The sequence below is a fragment of the Corvus kubaryi genome, unplaced genomic scaffold, assembly GCF_017639235.1.
Source record: "Corvus kubaryi isolate FWS band 111438036 unplaced genomic scaffold, C.kubaryi_AGA036_p1.0 37395, whole genome shotgun sequence".
Lineage (NCBI taxonomy): Eukaryota > Metazoa > Chordata > Aves > Passeriformes > Corvidae > Corvus > Corvus kubaryi.
This window is the reverse complement of record NW_024581134.1, coordinates 3,306,702-3,333,922: the sequence shown is the minus strand read 5'-3', so window position 1 is coordinate 3,333,922 and position 27,221 is coordinate 3,306,702. Positions and strand designations below refer to the sequence as shown.

At 38.2% G+C, this 27,221-nt stretch overlaps 1 protein-coding gene across 5 annotated transcripts; it reads left to right on the top strand.

Annotated features, from left to right (window-relative positions):
• Positions 1–27,119, top strand: TEX11 (testis expressed 11). 5 transcript variants are annotated; one of them, XM_042040151.1, is made up of 29 exons: positions 3–83; positions 174–361; positions 2,342–2,426; positions 3,602–3,681; positions 4,239–4,319; positions 4,402–4,521; positions 5,450–5,530; positions 7,746–7,831; positions 9,155–9,212; positions 9,987–10,082; positions 11,520–11,601; positions 13,290–13,368; positions 14,039–14,190; positions 14,907–14,992; positions 15,899–16,036; positions 16,313–16,415; positions 17,470–17,594; positions 18,353–18,438; positions 18,569–18,622; positions 19,060–19,100; positions 19,700–19,786; positions 20,879–20,949; positions 21,511–21,627; positions 22,490–22,562; positions 22,926–23,075; positions 24,100–24,208; positions 25,122–25,242; positions 25,603–25,767; positions 26,792–27,119. In XM_042040151.1, exons 1-29 carry the CDS (start codon positions 53–55, stop codon positions 26,861–26,863), a joined length of 2,817 nt encoding a protein of 938 aa, XP_041896085.1. In that variant the 5' UTR covers positions 3–52; the 3' UTR covers positions 26,864–27,119. The 5 variants fall into 5 exon arrangements, with proteins under 5 accessions (XP_041896084.1, XP_041896085.1, XP_041896086.1 ...); XM_042040150.1 differs by having other exon boundaries at positions 1–361; XM_042040152.1 differs by lacking the exon at positions 22,926–23,075 and having other exon boundaries at positions 3–361.
• The last annotated feature ends 102 nt before the right edge of the window (positions 27,120–27,221 follow it).

Below are 27,221 nucleotides of genomic sequence, written 5' to 3'. Positions count from 1 at the left end.
GGGTGCTGCTCCCGCGGTTCCGCGCCCCTCGCGGAGCTCCCTGTGAGGGGCCATGGCGGGGCCGCGGGTGGCGGCCGTGGAAGGTGCCGCGGGCCCTCCGTTCCCGATAAGCGCCGCCGCTGGCGGCTGTTGTTGGGCTCTGTGTCACGCCCCGTTGTCCTCCTGTCTTACAGCGCTGGTGCGGGAGCTGTTGAGGGAAGAGGCGCCGTCCCGCATTGCCGCCCTCACCGAGGAGCTGTTCCAGGCGGCGGAGGGCATCTCTGAAGAGGATGGGAAGGCGGCAGAGGGAGAGCCCCCCGCTCCTAGCCCGTCTGAAGAAATGGGGGGTGCATGTGCTTCATACACCACAGCCCTGGCCCAGGTTGGTGCTGCAGCTCTGTAAATACCAGCTGCTGCTGCTTCCCAGCCTTTGCGGTGAAGCACGTGTAGCACTACTGAAACGTTAAAGAAAACAGTTCATTTCTTCGTCGTTTACCCCAATAGCGTGAAAGTCCAAAATGAAGTGGGAAATGGTGTTCTTAAAAGTCAGTGCGAAATGATGATCGTAAATGTAAATATGTGTCACTGACTGCTCTTCATGAGACCCCACCTGGATACTGTGTCCAGATCTGGGGCCACCAACATCAGAAGGATGCGGACTTGCTGGAGGAAGCCGTGAAGGTGATTTTAAGGGCAGGAGCACCTTTCCTGGCAAAGACAGACTGAGTTCAGCCAGAAGACAAAGCTCTGGGGAGACCTTCTAGTGCCTAAAGGAGTTCTGAGAGAGCTGGAGGGGGACTTAGGACAAGGGTGTGAATTGACAGGGCAAGGGAAAATGGCTTCACATTGAAAGGAGATTGATTTAGATTAGATATTGGTAAGACTGTAAGGGTGGGGACACACTGACACATGTTGCCCAGAGAAGCTGTGGCTGCCCCATCCCTGGAAGTATTCAAGGCCAGGTTGGATGTGGATTGGAGCAACCTGGGATACTGAAAGGTATTCATGCCCGTGGCAGGGGGTTGGAACTGGGTGGTCTTTAAGGTCACTTCCAACCCAAACCATTCTATGATAATAATGAGAAAAGTTACTGGTTACTGGTGATGTTAAGGTACTTATTATTTCAAATTACTAGTAGTATCTAGTTGTAATTTCAAGTAAAAATGGAAATAGAGAGCACTGATACATTAAGAGTTTGGTACTGGATCAGAGGAGCGGTCCTTCTCATCCTGTCTGTGGATTCCATAATGACAGCAGATACCTGAGGAAGAAAACAAGCAAGCATGTAATTTTAACTGCCTGGTAAACCCAGTATGCAATATTATGTTGGAAGTACTCATTTTCAGTCCTTATAGAAGTTTACCAGGTGGTTGTTTATAATGTTTGTTTTTTCCTTCTGTTTATTTCTCCTAGAGGAGTACTTAGAAAGTAGTAAACATCTACTTTAAAAGTCCTTTTTCAAAAAGAAATCTGATGAGTAATACATGAATCTGAAATAAGAAAAAAGACCAGCTGAGATATTGTTCAACTTTTTCCTCCAAAATTATATTTTCAAGAGACATTTAATTAGCAGTTATCAGCTAAGGCACACTGATTTCGGAAGTCCTAAATTTGCAACAAGGAGCAAGATAGGTTAGCATAACAGAAAGTGTGATTAGTACAGTATGTAAAGAAATACAAGAGCATAAAAGTGCTATCCTTCAGTTCTTCCTGAATCAGCTGGGCTAAACTATTTTTGAAGAAAGGAGAAAACATTAATTTGTAATCTGGCCACTTCAGTAAGAGAGGCTATGAACTCTCTCCTAGATAGGCAAGAATGTATTTGTAGGCAAGATCTATCATGGAAAGTGGAATAAAGTGATGGAAAATGCAGCCCCTCAGGGTGGGTTGCTAAAGCAGCTTATTGCCTTTATGTAGTGCCTTATCTTTTTAACAAGAGTATATAGTCAGTAGCCTTTGTTCTTTGTTTGCTAATATCAGAAGTTTCCCAGTGTAGGTATTTAAAGCAATTAAGCTACTTAGTGTTCTTTTTGATGTGCAAAAGAGGTGAAGCCTTACTACAGGTACATTCTCAAACGTGGTAAGATTCTTTTCCAACCCCTTCAGATTTTAGCTGAAGAAATGCCACGTGGTCCATTCAGTGTGCCTGTTTTCAGGTCACTCTCCAGCATGTCCCTGTGGGATCTTGTGAGAATTTTATGGAAAACTCACACCTTTGACTCTGGTGTAAAAGGGAGTTGCATAAAGATCAGAAGGGGCCATTCCTGTGAAACACGTGAAAGATGCTTCTTTTTCCAGTAGTAAATTTCAATGGGATCCACATCCAGGACAAAATTAAACAGAATTGAATTCTCCTCTTCAGGTTGAAGAGAGTGCAGTCAGCTTGTGGAACTGGACTGTGACCAAACACACGGGTGCTGTTATTGATGATGAGCAAAGAGCCAAACGTACGTATGTTCTGTACCTTCCTAAATGTGTTCCTTGTGCTGTAGCATGGGAATCAAACACTCTCTGCTGACAGGTACATAAGTAGTGCTGTAGATTTGTTTGGATCTTCGCAGGTAATGGGTACAAACAGAAGAATGTACAGCAGGGCTTGTATAAACAGTTCAAGAAGAAGCATCCTGGTGTAATAGGTACCTTCTTGTGACACAGAATCGGTGTAGGCATTCTTATCACTCCTCCTTTTCATGCCAGAACATCAGTAAAGAGGTGATGTGACCAAAGGAGTTGTAATTTGCCTTCTGATACTGTGCTTCTAACCTAAAAATGTATGGAAATAACATAGATGTAAATTTTAGAGTGTTGGTCACTTAATTTATATCAAGTGAGATAGTTACATTAGAAAAACAATCTCATCCATGTTTACATACAGAAACATTCGAAGTCCTCTTTTTACTGACATGCTTTAACCAGGTGCACAGCTGGTGGGTTCTCTTGGGCCAGGAGGAGGGCTGGGAGAAAGCAGAAGTGGTCTTTTCCCTCAATGTGTTCTTTCTGTGGTTCTGTGGGATTGCAGTGTCAGGCCTACATTCCTGTCTTGAGGGATTGTAGTCAAAATTATGCATCATCTGCATCATATAAATTATATCAGGTAAAGGGAAAAGGGTAAGTTGAGACAAAATAGAGTGTGATGTTCTCAGATCACAGCTGAAGGGCCAGGGAGAGGCTGTTTTAAATACATTAAGTGGTGTCTTTTCCATCCCTGATGTCTAAGGAAGGCCTGAAAATATTTTTGCTTTTTACTTTGAAACTGTAAAGATTATTAAACTTCATTTCCTTATTTTGCTGAAGGCTATTTTGGGGCTCTCAAGACATGTTACTGTTAGCACCTGCAATGTAATTAAGTCTTTGAATAACATGTATTTTACTTAAACTCTCTCTAAATTGTTTAATAGGTATTTTAATGAGAATATATTACTTTTTTTTCTTACTGCCTGAAAAGCAATTTAAAGCATCTTGGCTAAAATTCAGATTGCTTTAACTCCTGAAGCTTTCAGATTTTTCTCTTGTGATTTAGAATGCTGAACAGTCTTTCAGATATGGCAGGGCCTGACTTTCTTAAAAAAAAAAAAAAGTAGAGAAAAGGAAACTTCTGAATGCCTGCACTGTTCTTTTGCAGTACGGTTTGTTGCCTGCAGACTGATTTGCCTTTGTGAAGGCAGCGATCCTCCGGAGGGAACTATACGAAGACAGATTTTGGTAAGGCTAATTTTGGGTGAGTAATGAAATGCAGTTGATCCCCCAGGGAAGTCTTCAAATCTTATTACATTTTCTTTGGAAAGGGAGTAAAATACGTGTCTAGTTCTGGATAGCTGGTGATTTGGCAGGAGTATTGCTGACTCTCTCTTCTCATCACTTACGAAAAGATAAGACTGATGATCCCATTTTTTCCTTTTTAAGAAAAAATACATGGTGAAGTGGGACCTGTATTTTACAGGGATACCTTGCTGAGCCATTTGAGTTAGGAATGTCTGGACAGTGTGGTCAGCATCACATCTTCTCATAGGGTAAAATAGGAGCAGCACATTCATTTATTTCAGAATCTTATAGTACTGTCTAGTAGGCCACCATAAGTCTTATGCTGCTTCTGAGTGTTCAGGGCTTCATTCAGAAGTGAGAGTTGCTGGTCAGAAATTGCAGAGCTGAAATACCCTTGTGCTGTGTTAGATAAGTGCAACAATGAGATGAGATCTTATGTTGCCTTTCTTGAAAGTGACTGTATTTTCACAAAAGATTTACCCTGTTTCCTCCTTCAGATGTCTATGAAAACTGGGAAAGGATGGATAGATATTGGAAAAGCTGGTCTTGCAGATGGATTTCTAGAGAATGCCATGAGTGTAAGCTGTTTTCCACTTCTGATTTATTACATACACATCTATTTGTAAGTTCCATGGGTGATGCCTGCACTTTGTTTTCCAGAGTGTAGAAAAGCTGTATGCAAAGTTACGGAAGGGCAGCGAGGGTGAAGCAGATATTCAAGTGCACAGAGCTGATGTGGAGAAGAGCCTTTTCAAAGTACTCTCTTACCAAGCTGAATCTGTATGTGTTCTCAATTTTCCTTATAAGTCACTAGGGGTATAGAGGGAAACTCTGACCCAGTTGTTAGATACCTGAATGCTTGGCATTGAGGACTTGCTGGGGGATAGATTTCCTTCACTTAGATGTCAGATAGCAGATCTCGTGTTTGCATTCAGTGTTGCAATCATTTAATGATTTTTAATTTCCCTCATTTATCACAGTCATTTTTGCAGTGTTGTTTATATCTTCTAGTTCAGATTTGTTGCTTTATGATTTGGCTAGCATGGCTGTTTATAAAATAAACAGCTTCCTGTATGAATCATAAATGGGTCAGTTCCAACAGTGTCCTGTGCTTGACTGGAGAACAAGACAAATAACTGTGATTTAAAGTATGTAATTTAGAAATTCTAAGTTTTGAGAGGAATTGTTTTGCCTGACTGATGTGTCTGAGAACTCTTATCAATCCTACAGAGTATTACGGACATAGGAGTTCAAATACAAAGAATGTAATTTCCTGCATTTGTTGATCACACCACTGACCTCAGTATCTAGAGGGGAACTGTTATCTCCAAAATTCTCAGGAGCTAGTCTAAACAGGACAAAGCAATGGCCAATATTTTTAAATATGATCATGGAGACAAAAGGAGAGGTGGTATAAATTTTGCTGAAATGTTGTATCATCTTAACATGTGAATAATCTTGTCCCGCATCTCTGGCCTTTGCACACTACCTGAGGACTGCAGTGATTTTCTGGATGTCTTTATCATCTGGCAATATGTAGAAATATACAGAATTGTCGTAGCACTGTAAGGACAGATCTCTAATCCCAAACCTAGCTTTATTGCATGTGAAAAACCCGAGTCCTGTTCTATTTTAGAGTCAGGTTTCTAGTGAATTTTAGACTGATTGCACACTAACAGTTTGTTGGCATGCTCTGCTGCTTTCTCAGGCAGTTGCTCAAGGGGATTTTCAGAAAGCAGTGATGTGCGCGCAGCGCTGCAAAGATATGCTGATGAATTTGCCAAAAGAAGTAAGTGAGATCATCCCTTCTTTATCATTGCAAACTTTGAGAACCTACTTTCCTCTTTATATATTAAGAGATTACATATGCCATATAAAATTTTGAAAAGTACTCTGAACTGAAGATCTCTTCTGTGGTTGGTTGCTTCTTTGAGATCTTGTTGCTAAAAATTTTGCATGGAAACAGCAGGTTTTTTTTCAAAGTGCACTCTTTTCTTGCTTCTCTTAGATTAGCATTTGAAATAGAATGATAAACTCTTCCTAAACAATGAGAAGACAACTCAGCAAGCAAGGCAAAAAGATTTCTAAATTGAATATATCACCTACTTTCTAGAGATCCAGCTGCATTTTACATCTTGATCTTGTATATTGCATCTTGTACCCATGTGAACATTTGGGGATGGTTGGGACAAGAGAAGAGCTGAGTTACAAAGTTTTTGATATGCAAGTCTAAGACTACCTTCAGTACTAATCTTCATGGAACTGTAGAGCTATGAGTGGAGGCTTACCATTGCACTAAATGGTGGTTTTTGTAGTTCTTGTGTTGCAGAGAAAACAAACTATCATATGCAGATTAGCTTTTTGTTTGCAGAGATAAAAGTCTGTTATTTTTATATCAGAATAAACTTCCCAACATTTATTTTCATTTGCTTACATGTTTTCCCAGTATTTAGGAAACATTTTGGTCCTTCCTCTCTGGTACAGGTAATAAAATTCAAAGGGGCAGATGCAAATTCTGAAAGGAAAGTATGGGAAATATGATTGGAGTTTATTTAGGTTTTTAACCAATTAAACTCCCAACTGATTTTACATTGCTTTTTGTGATCTGCAGGCCTTGTTCAAGTGCATTTGAGTGACTAAGTTAGTTGCAGGGGTCTAGCTTTGATTTGAATCATAAGAGCAGAGCTTTTTGAAAATGTTCACTGGGATCTTTGCATTCCTGTTCCTCATTTAATTCTAAATTAATTTCATTGTTTCCGCTTGAACTCCTTCATTAAATATTAAACTGCTTGTGATGAAAGCTCTTTACAAACCAGGAGCACTGATGCAGACAAGGTAAAGACTTCTGGTCATGAGAGAGTGATACAATTTACTTCTGATTTAAAGAGTGGCATTTAAAAAACAAGGAAAAAGGAAAGAGCTACTGATTGCTGAGTGAATTCAAAACTTTTGGTCTGCTGGGTAGCTCTCAATCCTAAACTCTTCCAGGCTCCCATTGTACCAAAGAGTCCCTGGAGAGTATCACAAGGAGATTGTTGTGTTGTGTGATACCAGAAATCAGCTGGAGAGGATTGTGGGTCATTGATAGTCTATGGACTAGTGCTCACAACAGGAAACTTTCTCTTCTGGAAAGAAAACCTTCACAAATGAACCTGTGAAAAATAAGGCTTCACATCTGAGAGTGATCTTTTTTGTGTTTGTGCATATACCTAGTCTGTGCTTTTGCCTCTGGATTGCAAAAAAAAACCCAAAACAACTGAAGCAAGACGTGCTGCCTTTCTCATTTTTGTCTGAGAATTTGGAATCTGCAGTCAATTGCCAAAAGCATCATTTATATTTGGGAAAAAAAGATACTGCAGAGGCAAAATGGATGTAAATATTGGCAGCCTGCTAGCATATAAAATGACTTTTTTGTCTCTTCTTTGGATGGCATATGACAGCTGCAAACCATTTCAAAAGAAAGGCAAGTTGTTATGAGCAGATGTTGTCAGGGCTGGCTGATAAAGCTCTGAATAACCAAGCATTCAAAAGCAGTTTTCTCCTAAAACTTGTAATCCTTTTTTAACCCCAAAGAGACATGCTGTGAAGAAGCCTATCATGGAACAGGTAGAGTCCTCTTCACTTAATTATGTAAAACTTCTTTGTTATTTAAAAAAAATGAGGTTATAGTATTACAGTTTTTCCTCTCAAATTTTAATTTTTATTGTATAATTTACACAGTTCTAGTGCTTTCAGTGTGATTTATTGAGGAACTCCGTGTTCCTCCTATGTTTCAAGAATCCTGCTGTTTTTTGTGTCCTGGACTGATTAATGATACTTCCCTTTTCCACTGAATTAATGATTCAGTTTTAGTCATCTTCAGTATCCCCTTGCAAAAGGCCAGGAGTGATAACAGTGGGTATATCTTGAAAGCAAAATGCATTTTAAGGAATCTGAGACTGGAGTGCTACAGATCTAATGATGTTTTACAAGAACATTATAGAAGCAGGAATCTTTTATTGCAGACCTGTTACCTGTCAATCCTCTGTTACAATTTTGGAGTGGAAACCTATGAATGGAAGAGGTATGAACAGAGCTCCTTCTGGCTCAGGTAATGTGCAAAAACCAAATAAAACAACCCCCTTCTTTTGAGATACAAAAATGTGTTTGAAGGAGAGGGGGGAGCAAGGGAAAGTAGAGGCCTCATTAAAAATGTGAGAATACAAGATTTTAGCTGAACCAAATTAGCTGAGCAGATACTTTTTGATGGTTGTACACTATTGCCTAAAATCTGTGTCTCTTTCCCACATGAATTTTCATGCCATTAGAATGAAAGTCACCTTCCAATGGTTCTTGCCAATTCTCTCCCTAGCACTTCCTCCAAAGAGATTAGTTTTCTGAAGAGTCCTTGACTGATGAAAGGCACAAACATCAAGGTGAAAAAGGAATGGTTAGAGACTGTTCGGGTAGAATCCAAATAACTATTGTGGTACTATTAAGGGTGAGAAAATGTAGACTATGAGGAAGAGTATCCTCATGCCATGGTCATGGCCTCAGTGCAGAAAATTTGTGTTTCTGTCTTCTTGTTCTTTTAAATAATTAGAAGAAAATGAAGGGCAACAGATCAAATTCAAAATCATTATGATCATATATGTTGTCAAAGAGGATTTGTAGAAATGCTTAGGATTAGTTACAGCTGGTGCTTTGTTGATTATTTTATATTTTATTATTGTGGAAAATGAAATACCGAGCCCTGATGACAGAATTTGAGGGGGAAATAAAGCTTTGCAAAGTGCACATAATAATCTGGAGAAAGAGTGTGGCTCCATCTAGTGGGGTAAGATTTCCCCGGTCTAAGAATATATTAGCTTAGAAAACAAGAGCCCACTTACTGTTTTTCTTTCTAACAGTTCTTCATTCACAGCATTTGTAATCAAATCTGGTTTTGTGGAATTATCACTGTGTTTTCTCCTGGGTAGTTCTTTGTTCTGCCATTTAACTTTTAGAAGAAGAACGGGGAATCACAGGTTCCAGGTTCTGTCTCTGCTATTGATGTGCTGTGATCTAGAGAACAGTCATGTATAGATTTTGTGTATTACTGTATTATATGTCAGGTGAGATTGGAAACACTTGCTTCTTCAAAATCTCTATAGTTTAAATTGATAAAACCTAATGAAATGTTTGGATAGAAGATGTTACAGAATGTACTGCAACAGGTTGAAGAAAGGGATTGAGTACAATTTTTAATGTAAGGGCAGAAAGAAACCAAAACTTTCTGTTCTGTAGTAAAAGTGACTACTGAGATTAGTTTGTGTGATTTATGTGGTTTCTAACTGCTTAGGAAGTGGGAAAGGATAGGAACTTTGCATGTATCAGAATACTAAATTTATCTCTGTCATCCTGTTTAATTCTAACTTTCATTTATCATTGATAGCCAGAGTTATGACATTGGGAAGATGGACATGAAATATTCTGTTGGCAAAGAAATGCAGGTAAGAAATAGAGAAATTTCTATTTACAAATTGGAGGATTTTGTTGAACTGACTCCAGTGTATTATCAGCCTCTTCTGTGCAGCCCTGCCCTGTGATGTCTTGGTCTCCTTTTCAGTAGTCTGCTATGAAGTTTGGCAGAGTTTCAAGTTCAGTTGTTATGAGCATCAGTCACTGATGAGCACCCATAAATCACATTTGATTCTACTATTTCACAGAAATCAAAGTGTAGAAAGTAAGGCTGAAGTAGATCCTGAAAGGCCATCTCTTCTTTCATTCCCCTTCTCTTTGAATACATCATCAGCTACAGCTATGTCATTTCTGATAGATGTTTCTCTGTCTCATTCAGAAGTCTGTTTATTCTTTTAATTCCAACTGCGGATATGAAGATTTTAATCTCTTCCTCTTTATGTAAATAATTTATATATTTGAAGTCCATCATCATGTTGGTCTTTGTCCTGTTTGTTTTGTTCGTTTGTTTTCCTCTGTGAAGTGTTTGCCTCCTGTTATTTCAATTTCTTCTTTCATTTTTTTTCCCAGTTATCTGATTTTCCTTGCTACCCTTCTGCTTTTCTCTGAATTCTAGTAGATTTGTGTCCTGTGTGTACTGCATTGCTTCGAGCCTGGATATGTTTCAGAAATGAGCAATCACTTTTTATGTCTGATACCAGGCAGGCATTTTTTTGACTCAAAGAGCTTTTATTTTTCAGGACCTTAGAATTTAAGTCTTTTGTGCTCATCTGTATGTTCATTTGTGGCTGTTTTTTTGTTTCCAGGCTAAAGTGCTGCGATTGTTAGCCACGACCTATTTTGAGTGGGATTGCAGTCTGTACCTGGACAAGGCATTGAAAGCCATAAGCTTGGCAAATCAGGTAGTAATTTTTGCTCTATTTATAGATTGCAATAGATGAAACTCAAGCATTTATTGACATAATAATATAGATCACATTAATCACTGGTGTGTGTTACCCCTGACAATGGATTGAGGTGTGTGTGCTTTATGTTTTCATGCTCCTAAGGATGTTTTGGTGTTCCCAGCTTTTTTTTTTTTTTTTGTGTAGAAAAATACTCTTTTGCATGTAGAAGTAGAGCTGTCCTCCTGCGTGCTATTTGTGAGTAGTAAGGTCCTTTGATGATGGTGTGACTAAAATTTCTCTGACATGTGAGTTGATACAGGCAGGCAGCTGGGACAACCACAAACCCACAGCTAAAACACAAAGAGTAAAATTATTTCCATTACCTCATTATCTGGGGGATCCCCAAAGCAACACCCGGGGCAGAGGCACGTGAGCAGACCTAAAGAATGAGGTGTATAAACATACCAACGACCCTGAAGGAAGTTCATATACCTCTAAGCAGTCATTACAGAGAGGTCTCTTGGTCCTGCACCATCTGTTTCCCATACAAAGACTTGAATTAATTTTGTTGTTCTGTCTTTTCCGGTTAGTGTGGAGTAAATGAAATCTGAAGAATTCCTATTTCTCTTCGGTTGATCATTTAAAAAAATCCATTTTCTGTTTTGTATAAAACAAGTTTTAAGTATAAAATTTTGTTTTAAATGGAAGCTGAAATTCAGTTTCTGCGTGCTGCCTGAATTACAGACAGATCATGATGCATATGCTCAAGAGCTCAGGATAAAAGGCAGTGTATAGTCATGCAAATGATGTGCTACTACAGTATCTAAGCCTTTTGTCCTCTTTGTTGTTTACTTTTGCAAAGCTTTTTGAGGCAGAAAGTGTTTTTATCATAATTTTTGATAATGCACATTTTGATATTGTGTGAGGTTATGGAAACCCAGAAGAAAATGTTTATTCTAGAACCTGAAATATGCACTTATTGAGAGCTTTAGTATACAGTCTTCATTATTTACAATTGCTCCCACTGTTGTTGCCCCCTAAATTTCTTTTTATAAACTACTTTGAATCTGCTCATATTAATTTTAGATTAATCCAGCCAATTCACACATAGAAAAGCAGGAAATGTTTCTATCATTCAGTAATGTTCAGCTTCTATTTAAAAGTATCAAAAATGGGCCACAGCAAAATGAGAATTTTACATCTTTTGCTTTCATTATCCTTGTGGTCCTTTGGCAGTGTAAGAATAAATAATAAAGATGCACATTGCATTTGGGAAGAAATTATTGCATAAGTTGCCTACCACTTGTTTCAGTCATTAAAATGGAACTGAAGATTACGGTGGGGAATATGTGATTTCTTAATATTTGTTTGTATTATGAATGTGCTGCACTCTCACAGGATCTGTGTTCTACAAAGAGCTGTCCAGCTAATGTATTGCTTTTCATTGTGCAGGAGAATTTGCATCCAGCAGGGTTTTTCTTGAAAGTTAAAATCCTTCTTAAAAGTGGAGCATCAGATGAAGATATCAACTCAGGTATCACAGCTCTCTCTAGGTTTCATAGTGAGGTCATATTACTCCATATCCAAGGAGACTGCCTGTGTTGTACATAGAAAAACAATCATTTCTTGTGTTTTTGGCAGAATCTGCATTAACTAAATGTCATTTTGGTTTTGAAGTGTGAGACATTGTACTCAGTGTTCATAGAGGAGTTACCCAGATGCTAATTTGCCTTGCTGCAAATAGGGTAGGGGGAAGACTCTGAGGGCTGTTTAGAATGAAGACAGTGAAAATACAGCAGTGTAAAGCTACAGTTTATTTAGACATATGCATTAGGTTACTCAGTGAAGGTGCATTGACTCTTACACAGCCAGCACAGAACAAAGGCTGGTGAAGCATTGCTGTTCTCTGTGTGGGATTTTGCAGATTTTGACTGGCAGATATCACGTGCTGATCAGTGTGTTGTTATAAAGCTGTATTATAAGATAATAAATAAACTCTTTTCTCCTTATTCCTCACATTTATCACTTAAACAGAACTGATTCTGCTATGAAATGAGAGGATAAGAAAGTTTTTGGGGAGACTTTAACAGAGAAAGGATAATGAATGTGTCAGAGAAATTGATTTTCATAAATAATGAAATCTTAAGGAAGAGAGGCTTTGTACTCTTTGTGGGTGGAAAGCATCAGATGTGTAATGAATAATTCGAGAAATGTAGGATGTGATGAGGAATTTCTTGCAGAGGGCTGAGTGATTTGAATGCTGCCAGACTAGCAGAAATGGTAACTCCACATTGCTCCTGGGGAATTTCAGCCAGATTTCAAGCAGCCAGTTATTTGAAACTTACAGTTTCAAATAAACATACAGTAGCTGACTTGTGTTCTGCAGTTTGAATTGTGAAACCATAGAGTTGCCTATCAAAACACACTCAGCTATTATTTAATAACACTAAGCCTCCAGTCAGTTTTTCAAGCAAGTTTACTAATGAATGGATGTATCTTTTCTTGTATGGCTGGCAGAAAAGTGTTGTGTCCATGAACTGCAATTCTCTGTCTTTGGAGTGAAGAGTCCTGCTAAGTTTTAAGCGTTTCACTAAAATCTTATGTTGTGCACTTGTATCAGCTGCCTTAGAAATGCTTCTTTTAACAGCTGTTACAGTCTTGTCCCTGTGTATTCCTTCTCTGATCTCATGCAAGCTATAAATGTAGCTATGTTGTTATTAACCGTTCAGCACAAAGTAACAATTTAAAAACTTTATCTGAGTGGTGTAAAACTGATACCTGTTTATCACCCACAGCTGATGCTGAGGGCGTTACGCTGAAGTAGTTCCCATTGCAATATGATACCTCACACAGCCTGAGCACCAGCCTCGGTGTTAGGTTGTTCCTGTTGGATAAGGATGAGACATTTTGATAGAAGGCAGCTTGAGGCAAAAGATTGTTCTACTAATGCCTATGCTGTTCCTGTTTAAAGAGGCAGAGGACTAGAATTCCAGGGCTATCAGTATGTCACCTTTCTGTAGTACTGCATTAGCTGTACAGTGAAAGGAAAGTCAAAACACAATAGACATTCTTCCTTTTGTTGTAGATCTATTATATGGCAGCTGGTATTTTTTTTCAGTTTTGTTTCTGTCTTTCAAAGAAGCTGTAAGAGATAAGTGGTAAATTGAGCAATTAAGTGTCTAAGTTGATTATATAATCTCAAGTGCTTTGTGTTCTGTCTAGCTCTTGCAGAATTCATGCACCTTGAGATGTCTTTAGACTTCTGTTTGAATACTGCCAAGCTGCTGCTGGAGCATGGAAGGTATGAAAGCATCACTAAGTGGGGTAAACACAATTTTGTTCTTTGCTTTATAAGCAAAGAACATCTATTATACAATGATACTTTATTTCAAATAAAAGCTCACGGAGGTGAGGTAAATGGTTTTGAGAGGGAGCCTGTCTTCTATAGCGAGGAGAAACTGATTGTGGCAGCAACAGAACAGGGTGTGAAATAAGTGTAGTGGCAATATGCAGTGCTATAGCCCTACTTTGGAGTGATTATGATTCCTTATGTAGTTTTAATATATGTCTGGAATCATCAGACTGACATCTTTCTTTTAACCAACCATCAGAATGACTTCGGAGTCCTAGAATCATTCTTGGGAAAAACAGTAGAAGGATAACAAGTTACTGCAAAATAAATTGAGGCATGACATTTTGCCCTGTTAAGTGCTCTGTCATGATTATATATGTATATGCTTGTATCTTGAAGCAAATGTGAAGAATAAACTCTTATGAGTACAGTGGAACAAGCATGTGGTAAGAGGAAGCTGCCATTGAATAGATGAACTGTAACAAATTCATACCTTGATTCGTTCTGTCGGTGTGATTGAATGACAAACATGCTGTATGGTGTGAATATGTTAATCTCTAGAATGGAAAATTAACAGCTCTTCTGGTGCAGCCTCTTAAAAATGCATCTCTGTGAATAGGGAATCAGTTGGTTTTGATTTTCTGAAATCTGTTCCTGAACGATTTGAATCTTCACCTGACCTTGGAAAAATTACCCTGCTCCACATCGAGTTCCTGTTGAAGAATAAGAGGGAGCTGCTCGCTAAGCAAAAGATTGAAGAAGTTATTATAGGTCTGTATCCATCTTTTACTGCTGTTTACTGAAAGCTGGAGGTAGCTGGCTAAGGTCTTGCATTCTAATTTTCACTTTTTTTGCTTATTCTCATATTTCTTTCTCTGTGTCTGTTTTCCATTATGTTTCTTTTACTTGGCAACTCTCAACTTCCGTATTGAATGACAGTCATGATCAAACTCAGGGTTAAATTCATTTGCTAGAGCAATTCCTCCTTCTTAGTGTAGACTGTGTGTGACTGATACATGTGGGATTAGAAACATTAACCAGGAGTTCTGTGTAATGTTAATACTTTGTCCATCCAGCCCAATTTATTTTTGTTTGTCAGTATAAGACAGGTTGCATATCCTTGTTGGAGCAGCTGGATAACAATTTGTTTTTCAGGTCTGTTGGACCTGTAGCACTTGCAGTACTTTCTGACTATCAGATCTGCTGTAAAACAAATCCTATTTCATGTTGCATCTAGCTAGGAGCAAGAGCTACATTTACATTGTTCAAGCATGAAAATATTTTTCTCTTACCCACTGGGTTTTTTTGGGTTTTGGTTGGTTGATTGGTTGGCTTGTTTTTTTTTTTTTTTCCATAAACAGGATATGAAACTCTGGCTCCTAGCTGAAGCTATTGCTGTGTCCCTGTTTTTTGTTGCAGGCTATGGGATAGTTCTTAGATGCTTCTCAGTGTGCTTTGTAAAGTGATGATTTGCAGTATCTTTTCAGGTCATTATACTGGGAAACAGCTGCTGCCTGAAGCCTTGAATCAGCTGCACATCATCTTGTGGGACAGAGCTGCCAAACGTTATGAGGTTTGGGACCAAATAGTAGTGTTCTCATTTATGTCAGTGAAAATGAAAATCTTTTCCTGACCTCTTTGATATGTCTATTTTTGGTTAGAGTGCAAACTGTTACTAAGAGCCTTGTTCCAGCTGGCACTAGTTTTATTTTCATCCATCTGGGTGCTGTTTTCAGTTATAAAATCCAGTTTCAGGTAGCCTCATCTTAAGGCTTGTGCATGGGAACAGTTAATGCCAGAATTCCTGTTCCAGCTGGTTCCTACATGGCTATGGGGCCTGAAGAGATTCATCCAAGAGTACTCAAAGAACTGGCAGGTGTGAGGCCTCTCAATGATTTTTGAATGATCTTGGGAATCTGGAGAGGTCCCAGTTGGCTGCAAGCTGGCAAAAGTTATCCCAATTTTCAAGAAGGGCAAGAAGGACAGCCCTGGAAACTACAGGCCTGTCAGTCTCACTTCAGTGCCTGGTAAAATTATGGAGATTATTCTGGGAGTTATTGAAAAACACCTGAAGGACAATGCAGTCCTTGGTCACAGCCAGCGCTAGTCCATGAGGGGGAAGTCCTGCTTGTCAAACTTGATTTCCTTTTGGGACAAGGTCACCCACCTCGTTGATCAGCTGAAGCCAGTTGATGTCACCTCTTTGGATTTCAGTTCAGCTTTGCATAGTGTCTCTCAAAGTGTGTGGGTAAATTAGAGGGCTGGGCACTCACCAACTGTATGAAATCTAACAAAGGCAAGTGCTGGATTCTGCACCTGGCACAACCTGAAGGTTACACTGGAATATACTTGACTATCTAAATCTTTCATTTGCTGTGACCTTTTTGAGAAAAAAAAAAAATTGGGAAGACATAGGCAGTTTAATCATCCAAATATGGTCATGTTTTTTTGGGTTTTGTTTTGTTTTTATATTTTCTAGGAGAAAAGCTATTCTGAAGCCCTTCACTGGTACAATTATTCAGTCAGCTTTTATACACCTGGGCAGATAGATCAGAACTTGGCTAAGCTGCAGAGAAACATGGCTTCTTGCTATCTTCATCTGAAACAACTTGACAAGGTATATTTAATGCATATATAGACATACTTATGTATTTATTTGCATTGCTTTTATTTTTGAGGAATTTCCTCTTTCATTTCTGGTCAGCCTTTGGTGCTTTCTTCTGGTCTCACCACTTTTGTTTCAAGGGCAGATGTTGCCCTGTCAAACATCTTGAGTTATTCTATAAGTAACCATTAACATTTTGTGTATCTTTTTATCTCTCTTCTATTGCAAATTATATACTAATTTCAAGGTGATGTTTTACTGATTTCCTTTAATCTCTTCTGTGAATAGGCTAAAGAGGCAGTTAAACAAGCAGAGAGGTGTGATCCAAACAGCATCTTTACTAAATTCAGTGTCTATAAGATTGCAGTGATGGAGAACGATACTGATAAAGGTAGAACTTGAAAGTTAAAGGGTCCACTACAAGGAGCAGAAGTGCCAAATATATTAAAAAATACTAAGCAGCTTTGGACTGTTCATCTTGGGAAAGACACAGTAGAGGGTAGCTAGAAAAAGGGTCTCTAAAGTCATTGAAAATGTCAGGCTGTAGATTTAAGTTGTAAAAGTGGGATTTTTTTTTTGCACACAGTATGTAATATGCTGAGTCCATTGCTGTATTTGATTTTGTTTGGGTGGAGCCTGTGGCTGGGGAGGATAATCTTCCCTTGGGCAGAAGCTATAGTAGCATCCCAGGGTGAGAATCACTCTCTGCTTTTTTGTATGCATATACAATATGAACCTTAAGGGAACCATTATTGCTGCTCTTAATTTCTCTGGACAAATGGAGCCTGAAGTTACCAAAAAAATGCATGAATTATTGAGATGACTTAGAGAATGTTGTATCTCTGTAGCCTCTTTCTTCTTTATAATGAGTTCTGCTGTTTCATATTTTAATGAGGATCTTAGCTCAAGTAATGAAAATTGAGAAATACAGTCTATAGTTACTTAGAATACAGAGTAATGTGCAGAGCTTATTTTCCAATGAGTTCTCTGCCATTTAATTATTCTCAATACAACTTTTATTGACAGCATAATTTGCTCACATAATATAGAGTGGGAAACACAGCACAGTGTGAACATAAAAGCAGTGCCACCCTTAGCATAAGCCAAGATGTGGGAGCTTGGAAAGATGCCCAGACAATGTATTAGAGAAAGTATTCTGTCTTTGGTAACAAACGGTTACTTAGCAGAACAAAATTAAGGATGTGAGATGAGCATCATTTGTATGGCATCTTTGTTTCCTTAGATTAGTAGCCTGGAAAGCATTTTGGCACCTCCCTAGGCAGAAATGCATATCTGGGGAGAAGTGCTGGTATTGTCAGGTTTTCTTGTCTTGGCTTTTCATTAAAAAAAACCTTACAGCCTTTCATAAATCATTGAAACAGTAGAATTTTCCACCTTCCAATTGCTTCTATAAAAATGTTGTTTTTTCCCTCTGTCTCTTTCAGCTGTGGAAGCTGTTATTGAAATGGGGAAGCTAGCAGAAAAGCCATCAGAACATGAAGGCAAGCTGAGAGTGGATAAAAATACAGGCAGCAACCTCTTGAGTTTAGCTGCCCAAATTGCTTTAGAGGTAGAGCAGATAATGTTGTCTTTACTTTCCTTTATTGATAGAAGTAGGACAGCTGTAACATCTTTAACCTAGCCTAGTTTTAATATTTCTCTGTATTTCATGGATTTCTTAGTATTTCATGCTTCCACAACAAAGGTCTTGCTCAAATGTGTTGGGTAATGGAAAGTAGAAATTAATTTCATGTAGAAATAAGCGGTATCTTTTAAAATTTTGACAGGAAAATAAAGATTTCTGAGTTACGAATGTTGGCATCTGGATATTACATTGTGTATTTCTGTAAAATTCTCCTTAGCAAAAAGTTACATCTTCTTCTGCCTCTGGGATTTGATCTTTGGTGTGAGAGGGGGAACCTGTGTATAAAATACACATAAATCAATGATGAAAGTCCTTTGCCCCTCCTGCTTGCCTCTTGGTTGGTGGCCTGAGCGATGTCTGAACTGGCTGATTGCATTTCAGGCTATTAGGGCTTTGTTCCTAGCCCTGTGAGGCATGAAAGCCTTACCAACCTGTACTAGTCCTGCTCTTACCACGGGCTCTTTGTGCAGGGAATCATATGATCTCTCCTTAGAGCTTTCTCTGCACTCTCAGGCAATTCTGTGCATTTGTTCATTTTCCTGCTACTAGACTGCACAGACTTAGAATATGTGGTTGCTTTGGGGTTTGTTTTTGTTTGGGTTTTTGTTGTTGTTTTGGTTTGGGGTTTTTTGTGGTAACTGAGGTAGTGCAGTATATACAAAACATGTTTTAATTCTTTTCAGAATGACCAACAAATTGTGGCTATCAAGGCTTTGGAGTATTTGTCTGAACATTTACAAGACTGCCGACAACTGTTTGCAGCCTTAAAGTAAGAATTCAATATAATTACAAGAACAAGAATAAAGAAGAAAAGTGGGATTCTTTCAGGAAAATTAGGGCAAAGTACACCATTGAAAAAAAAATCTTGTTTCTTCATTGCTTATTTTTCTCATATTTAGATGTTTGGTCCGTCTGATGTTGTCAAAAGTCATGGCAGAAAATGCAGAGAAAAGGTGGGTCTGCTTGAAAAACCATTTTCTCATGGTGGATATGTTGTTCAAATTGTGTAATGTTTTCTTTCTGGGCTTTTTTTCTTGCAGAGTAATCAAGAGATTATTTTTTATGCTAGTAAAAGTCCACCCAGATGACTTCCTAGCTTGGCCTAATGGCATCACATAGGAACATATTTTCGACTTGTATAAACTTTTCTTTAAATATTTGTTCTTTGCCTTCTTCTTTTATTAATGCATATACCTGTTAGGTATTTTTAATAGAGGTTGTGAGTGAAGCAATCTCTGTAACTTTGACTCTTGTGGGATATCTTTGAGAAGTTCTGAGTGAGAAGAGTGGATCTATCCATAACTGGGAAAATATATTCCAACATAAATAATGCATTCTGTTGAAAAAAAATTAATCAATTTTCTAAAACTAAATTTTTTCTCCATTCTAGAGATGAAGATATCAACTCAATAGTGACTTACTTGAACTTGGGTATGTTTTTGTTTTATTTGCATTTTCTGGAGTTCTTCTGTATGTGAACATTTTATGATATGATTAGATCCATACCAATGAAATATTTAGACTCCTTGTTTCAGTCCAGGCTCTCAAATTCCCAGTGAAATCAATAAAAGCGAAAGCTGGAGAGTCAATAGTATTGTGAAGTTGGATCTCAGTGCTACAGGTCTTTGCTATCAAAAACTTGCAGTACTGCTGAAGTAGAATAGATTTAAGAGTAGAATTAAATCAATAAAAGGTTCCTAGAAGGAAGACCTCAAACTTGTAATTAAATTTAAACCCCCTTCTTGTGAAATTAAGTAAAACTCCTATGCTTTAGACTTCAGTGTCAGTAAACTTAGAAGAGGCAGTACTTGTTGGCATCTTCTCTAAAATACTGTTTGAGAGCACCTTGTGTTGTTTTTTATAGGGCTTTCTCCTGAAGAATATTAGATTTAAGTTGTGAGAATAAGTCTTCATCAGGAATTACATGGGACTTTTGGAAACATCTGTTTTGTAGTGTAGGGATTAGACTTGGAAATGTTTTTAATCTGCTGTGAAAGTGGTACTTTTGTATTGAATTATGTTTTCTGCAGCTCACAAGAAACTTGCTGAGTCTTTCACAGAAGAAGAATTTACAGGGGACATGAGGATCCTTGAAGCTCACTGGTTTAGGAAAGTTGGTAGGTTGCACTCTCAAAATCTAAACTGAATCTCCTCTGTCTTTTTTAGTCCTTTTAAATCAGCAGCCCTGGAGTTTGCCTTGAACTACAGACTGTGAAATCTAAACAGCAAATATTATCACAGATAAAGTGGTTTCTAGTGGGAAATGCAGCTCCCATGGGGCTGCCCTAAGCATTCTTCATAGTGTTGTCTCTGGATCCTCATTTTGTAGTCTTTGTTACACTGTTTTGCTAAAGGATTAGTTCATTTGCTTGTCTATAAATAAAAATATATGCGTAGGGTAACAGGTTGAACCAATTTTTCAGATTCATGCTTCTGTCAGAGCATACAGGAGAGAAACAGGTGCAGTCAATATCAGAAGACATCTGCTTTTGCACACATCCTCACAATGTAACCGTGCTCCAGTAAAGAGTAGCAAGGGAGGGGGAGGAGAAGCAGCAGAGGTCAAATACAGTGACATGAGAATGAATGGATTCATGACCTTTCAAAGGCAGCATTCTCACTCACAGGATAAACAATTCAGAGACTACAAAAACATGTCCTATAGAATAAATTAATGTGAAAGTTGCTGTAGAATCTAAACATTTAATTGGGTCAAGCTCTCATACATAAATAATTTATTTGCCTTTAGATGCTCATCCATTTAGCACTCAGAATTGTGTGCTTAATTGCCACTTACTTGACCTTTCTGGGGTAAAATGAAGAATGGTTCAAGATGTTGTAGGGTTTTTTTTTCCTTTTTCTATTTTGTTTGTCTTGGGAATACTGTTCAACACTTCCACTCATATTCTAGCTTTGTTAACTAATATAAGAAAATGCTTGTCCCAGCTCATGCTTTTTGAGGGCAGGGTGTGTGCTAGAAAGGGTTCTTGTTTGTGATGAAATCATCAAGGCAAAATTTGAAAGCATGAATAAGCTATTTTAATAAATCACTAGGAACAGTATTTCTTGCTGTTGTTAAATGAGCTGTTGGTGACATTGATTCAGAAATAGAATTGTAGAACGTGAACTGCTTATTGCTAGAGATTAGATGGGCACACATATAGCAGTGCAGATTTTTATTCTATTCTCTATCTTTATGTCTTCGTTAGCTTGGAACTTAGCTGTACAGTTCAAGGACAGCCCTGAAAAGATGAGGGATTTTTTTGTACTGTCTTTCAAGGTATTTACTCTTGCAAATAGTGTGTCTGATTGAGGAATATTTTCATCTGTCTAGTTCTTTTAGAAGTCACATCCATGGTTTGGGTATCTCCATGGAGACATGCTTGTATGCTCTGAAGCTGGAGCATTTTTGTCACAAGGAGATTGACTTGTAAAACAAAATGTGTGCATTATTGTCATACTTTACATTCTGTTTCTTAAGGATGTAATAAACTTAAGACTTCAATGAGAAGTTTCTAAAATAAATGGATTCTGATGTTTGGAAACTGTATCATTAATAAAAACATGTTAAGTACTTGAGTCCTAATCTTTATGCAGAACTTCTACCAACACTGTCAGTTTTGTATATGTTTGTAGAGAGCGGGCTCCAACTCAGCTTTACACTTTATATTTAAATGATCCTTTTGCGTAATTGTACAAGTAAAATTACAATATGAATATATATACTACTCATGACTGGTTCCTGCAAGTGTCATAGAGGAGGGTCAGCAATTATCTGTTCACAAGCAAATTGCTTGATATAGGCGAAATTCTCATTACTTTTTCCTATTTTTGGTGTCAGTTGTCCCAGTTTTGTCCCTCTGACAAAGCTGTTCTGATTGCTCAGAAGACATGCTTGTTAATGGCAGCTGCAGTTGATCTGGAAATGGGGAGACAACAAGTAACACCTTCAGAACAGGTAAGGCAAAGCCTGTTAACTATTTCTGAATGTACCAGTGTAGCATTTTCTTCCTTTTGATTTTGAAGTCTTAGTTTTTTTACTCAGAATGGGATATTGAGAGTGTAAGCAAGGGAATATTTCATAGTTACTTAGAATTGATGCACCTTTCCAGACAATTGTAAATGTTGGATTTCTGTAAATTAAGTTCTGTTGACTTCAGTGTATTTGAATGGGTTTGTATCAGTAAAGGGTCATGGCAATATCTTCTCTTAGAGGAATTTCAATCTACAATAGATATATTGTAAGGAGTCTGCTGCTAAATGTGGGTTAGTCAGAAAGACAGTTACTGCTGTTGCTGAAAGTAGTTACCACTGTGGTTGTGATAAAGCTCACCATTTTTTTTTTTGTTTGTTTTTATGCATATATCTATTTATGGTGGGGGGGAGGAAGAGGGCATTGTGCTTACTGTGGTAAGGAGATTAAGGAAAACACACAGTGGTTGTGAAGGAACTACAGAAGTCTGGTATAGAGCGATTGTAGAAAATTCTGTGGAGGGCAATGCACAGCAATTTGTGTTGTGGCATTAAGTGGTTTGTCAGTCTCAATAGCACTATTTTGTGCTTGGGAGCTAAAACAGTTATGTCCCATAGGAACATGGATGGTTCTTTCTGGGCCAATGAAATGTTCAGTGGGAAGTGGCTTTGTCTGCGATGTGGAGGTCTTTGGAAAAGAGAAAAAAAAACCCCAAAACCCACTAACTGATATAGGTGATTTACTAACTAGGCTGATTCTTAATTTATTTTACAGTTAGTTCTGACATAATTATTCCTTTTGCTTTTAAAACTATGACCAAAATAACTTATTTAATTCTGTAAAATAGACGGAGCTTTTTAGTCAGGCCCTTCAACATCTTCAGACATGCAAGGAGATATGGAAGGTTCTGAAATTAACAGGTAAGCTACAAAGTGTGTGTTTTCAGCACATGTAACTCTTAGTCACAATATTAATGAAAAATACAGAGCATGTGGAATTGCTGTCTCAGATGGAGATTACTGGAGCAGATAGATGCTATGATAAAAGCTGAGGTGTTAAGTGACTGTTAGCCTGGCAGATTCACGGTTCACTTTTTTGGTAGGATATAGGTAGAAAAATTCCATTAGGTATTCCTTGAATGGCAAATTCACTTGCTCTACTGTTAAGTCTGAGTGCCTTGATGGTTTTCCTGCCTCTTGGAAGCAAAATTTATACCTTATAGTACACCCTGTGGCTTTGAGAAAATTCATCATTATGTACAGGTGATCCTGTCTCTTTTGTAGGAGATTTTGCTAAAGACCCAACAGACACATTGTTACTGCTTTATGAATTTGAAGCAAGATCCAAACTGAATGATCCAACACTTCACAATCTTATGGAATCAGTTTGGGAGCAACCACAAATAGAGATCAAGACACTTGAAATCATTGCATGTAAGGACTTTTATAGATCTTCCAAGTCACAAAAAAAAAAAAAAGCTTTCATTTCTCTTTCCTGTTCTTTTGAGGTGACTAGGATTATCATGTATTGTACAACATGCAGAAAATGGATCTAACCATATATATTTTGTCCTGGAGCAAAGATGCTTAGGATCTCAGCAACATTAGAAAAGCTGTGTTTTGAAATACCAGATGACATAGATGATGAACCAGAAAATTGCCATATCCTTCCATTTCTAGATCCTGAGACACTCATATATCTTGTGAGTCTGGAAAGGATTTTTCAGATAAACTTTTACAAGCTCCAGACTGGCAAAGGCCAGAGAATGACCCTCACTGATTCATGCTCCAGTGCAGAAGTTTTGGGCTGTGGACTTTGGATAGATACTTTCAGTATATTTAAGCCACTAAGATAATGTTAAGTTTCAACTTAAAGTTTGTATAGTCAGTTTGTAAATAGCACTTCTCTACACTGTGCCATATTTTCATCACAAAGTCCTAGCCATGAAAATATGCTTGAGAATCTAGAGCAGGATCCAAGAAAAATGAGGAGCATTTAGAATTGCCAAGTCTTTGGAGGGTGTCCTGTAGGATTGCATAAACACCTTCTGTTCTCCTTGCCCTGAGGGAATATGCTCCAGTGCCTGGAGACACCATTCTGAAATCCTGCTCCTGCATAAGGTTTCCATCTGGATTTTCGTGTTCAAGGGGAGAAACAAAACTCTTTAGACAGGGCCCCCCACCACAATATTTTTGTATTACTGCACTGGAGATAAACAGCAGTGAATTATGAAGCTTTCTGTGCTTCTTCCTCATCCTCGTTGATGATGTCCTTGGTAAGAAAAAGGGAGAGAAGCACTAGCTTGTAACCAACCCAGGCATTAAGCAAATCTCTTTTCAGTTGTTTTTCACAAGGGATCTGCAAACATGCTGTAGTTTATTTTAGTGACCTATGAGATTGAAGTCTGACTTCAGTAATTTATCTTTTTATTCTTCTCTATTTTCTTTTACTTTGAAGCATTAGCAATGGAATCTCCAGCTCGGTATCCTGTACTGTGTAAGAAAGCTCTCAAGAGTGCACTAAACCTTCACAGAAAGCAGGCTGTCATTGATGCTGTAAAATTTAGGTTAGTATTATCACGTAGCTTTGCCATGAGCCTGTGACTGGAAAGGCTGACAGGGAATAAAGCCTGCAATTTGAAAAAAAAAAGTGGATTTTAGTTTAAATTCAAGGTTCCACTTCTTGCTGGCCAACCAATGTACTTGTCTAATAATAGATATTTTAACTGCAGTTTGTTTACTTGGCTTATTTTCTGGCACAGCCTTGTTTCCAATAAATTAATCAATTGAGGAAGGAAAATGAAAATTGGATCCAGAAGAGGTCTCTGGTTGTTTCTTGTGAGGAAGGTGTTCATTTCAAATTGTTGCTCTGCAGTGTTTATAGTGGATATTTCCAAGACACTGAGGAGAAATTAAGGGTTGAGAAGAAAGCCATGAGCTGTAAGGTAGTGATCCAATGCCATAGTACATACATGATTTATTTAGCATATTTATGTGTTACTTATCCTTTCCAAGTTCCTTGAAGTAAGCACTTGGCAAAGGCAACTGTTGATATTGCCTTTCTCACTTCACACTGAGAAGGAGCTGTTTTCAGAACCCTGTATTTGCTACTGATTTTCTGAGGATGCTGCCTACGTAGCTCTTGTTGGTGAAGTTAGGAAAGGTACTTTTTTCTTGCTGTCATGTGTAGCACCCTGGGAAATACTGTGGTTTTCCTTCTGTGTTACTGTAGAGACCAGCAATGAAGATAATTAAGTACTAATTGCTCTTGGCTCTGTTTTTGCATAGTTTGTATGAATAAGATCTGATATATGAAAATGCATGTTTCTGCTACAGGAATATGAGTGTAGTAAGCACCAAGGTAGACATGTCTGTCTGACAATCATAGAGGCATAACTCAGTGTGCTCCTGATACTAAAAACCAACTGTTTGTGCATGTGGTATTTAATGTTTCCTCTTTTGCTCTCTTTCAATCCTCAGTAAATGCTTACACAGTTTGATTAACATTTCTTTGCCAACTGGATTAACAGACCTGGATACCTGTGTGCTGCAGGAGGTGTGGGATTACTTTGAAGATGCTCTGAGTGTAGTCAGCAGCACAGTAAGTTGAACAGGAAACCAAAAGATTGGGAGATGATCCTGAGCACATTTGAAAAAAGTTCTCATTAGACTGAGAATCATTAGTAAAATGAACATTACATAGTGTTATATGTGGAGCTGCTAAGACTTCTTCAATAAAAGATACACTGAAATGACCTCCAGAGAAATGTCTCTTGGATAATTAGGACTGTATTACAAATTTCCTTGGATTTTGTAAGGGCTTTTCCTCCCTTTGCTTAGGAGGAAAAAACTCAACAGTTTTCCCACACTAAAACTAAACTCTAAAACACTCTTGACTTGACAGTTTTAAAGTGAAGATTCTATTTTCTGATGAACTGCTGCTGCTTGTTTGCTACCTCAGGATGCTTACCCAGAGATGGAAATCCTTTGGTTGATGACAAGAGCCTGGAATACAGGAATATTTCAGTACACTGTTGGTAAATACAAGGAAGCTGAGCAGTGGTGTGGATTGGGAATGCGTTTCCTCAATCACTTAGGATCTCTGAAGAAAAGCTATGAAGGCCATGTAAGTGTACACAGGGGGATATGAGGATATGGGATTGGATGTCTGCCCTGAATTTGAGATGTGGATCTGGGTGAAGAAACCACAGCTGATGATTTTTAGAGTTTCAGGAGAATCGTGGTACCTAAATATTTTGGGGGAGCCTGATACTAAAAGATTTTTTCAAAGTGGGGCCAGAAAAGTTTTGATAGCCAATGGAAAGAATAATGTAGCATTCTTTTACTGGAAGGATGATGCAAATGGGTGACTGGAAATAAACTTCTGACTGTTTGTGGCCACGGGAGAGCCCTGGATCTTTGCCCACTTTAACTAAAGCCAAGGTGCTGTACCAGTTTACTTAAATCAGCTGTTACATGAATACTTCCAAACTTGGTTTCTAGTATAATCTAATGTCTTACAAACAGGGTTTAAGATGGTGTGAAGAAAATCACTAAAGCTCACCTTATCAGGTGTAGCTTAGCCACTTCCTATGAGGGAGAAATTTCCAGGCTAGTACCTTTGTAGGTGACACTTTGCAGTGACACTTTTTCTTACTCTGTCACAAGCTTCTTTCTGCAGCTTTTGGCTGCTGTTCCTCTCTAGATTGCAGCCCAGTGCAGTGTGGCTGGTGTCACCATTCATTCTCTTGTGCACAAGCTGAGCAGTCAAGGGATTGGCTGTAACTCTTACACCATTGAAAATCCATCAGTTAAGACAATAAGTGCTGACAATAAGAAGTCTCTTCCACCCTCAATTCCCAGTGTCTGTGATTTGGTGAATAGGTTTATGTATGGATATAAGACTCAGATATAAACTATGCTTTATAACAGTGTAAATAAAACCGTTTTTGTGAGGTTGCACCGATCTGTTTTTTTCTAAACCATGGTATTTAAACCTGGGCCAAAAATCTTTACATCAGTCTGAAATTTTAGGTTTAGAAGCTGGCGGTAGTCTCCCACCTATTCCCTTGGTTCTGTTCTCTGTCACTTAGTTAAATGATATATTTTTATCCATCCTTGTTGACAACTATGGTGCTCGTATTCTCCAGATGGTTGGCCTCTATAGTGAGGTTCTGGACAAGCTGGACAGAGCAAAAGGATTTATTCCAAATGAAGAATAATGACAGCCACAACTACAAAAAAGGAAAGCACCCTCTCTTGGAAATGTTCTGCTGAATGAGAGGCTGTTAGCTCTGGGAAGGCACAGGGTCATGGGAGCAGTGGAAAAGAAACCAGGATCTCCTTCTTGTTCGCAAAGAGGTTATGTACTTTTTAGGAAGTGTTTGTTCAATAAATGTAATTGTTTTCCTCTAGGGAATAATTTTCATTCTTTGGAGCTATTTAACAGTTAGAAATAAATATTTAACTTTTTCATGAGATGCCTCTGCTGTTGTGTAACAGGTTGGTTTAAATATCTGATTTTAGTAGTAAATGGCACTGAGCACGATAAAAGTCTTTTAAAAGTATTCCATCTCTTCT

Excerpts from the sequence above, each read along its gene's own strand:
- TEX11 (XM_042040150.1), top strand. The coding sequence starts at position 53 with ATGGCGGGGCCGCGGGTGGCGGCCGTGGAAGGTGCCGCGGGCCCTCCG. Across the intron at positions 18,623-19,059 it reads GCAGAAAATGCAGAGAAAAG|AGATGAAGATATCAACTCAA; the intron begins GTGGGTCTGCTT and ends TCTCCATTCTAG. Across the intron at positions 25,243-25,602 it reads TGAGTGTAGTCAGCAGCACA|GATGCTTACCCAGAGATGGA; the intron begins GTAAGTTGAACA and ends TTGCTACCTCAG.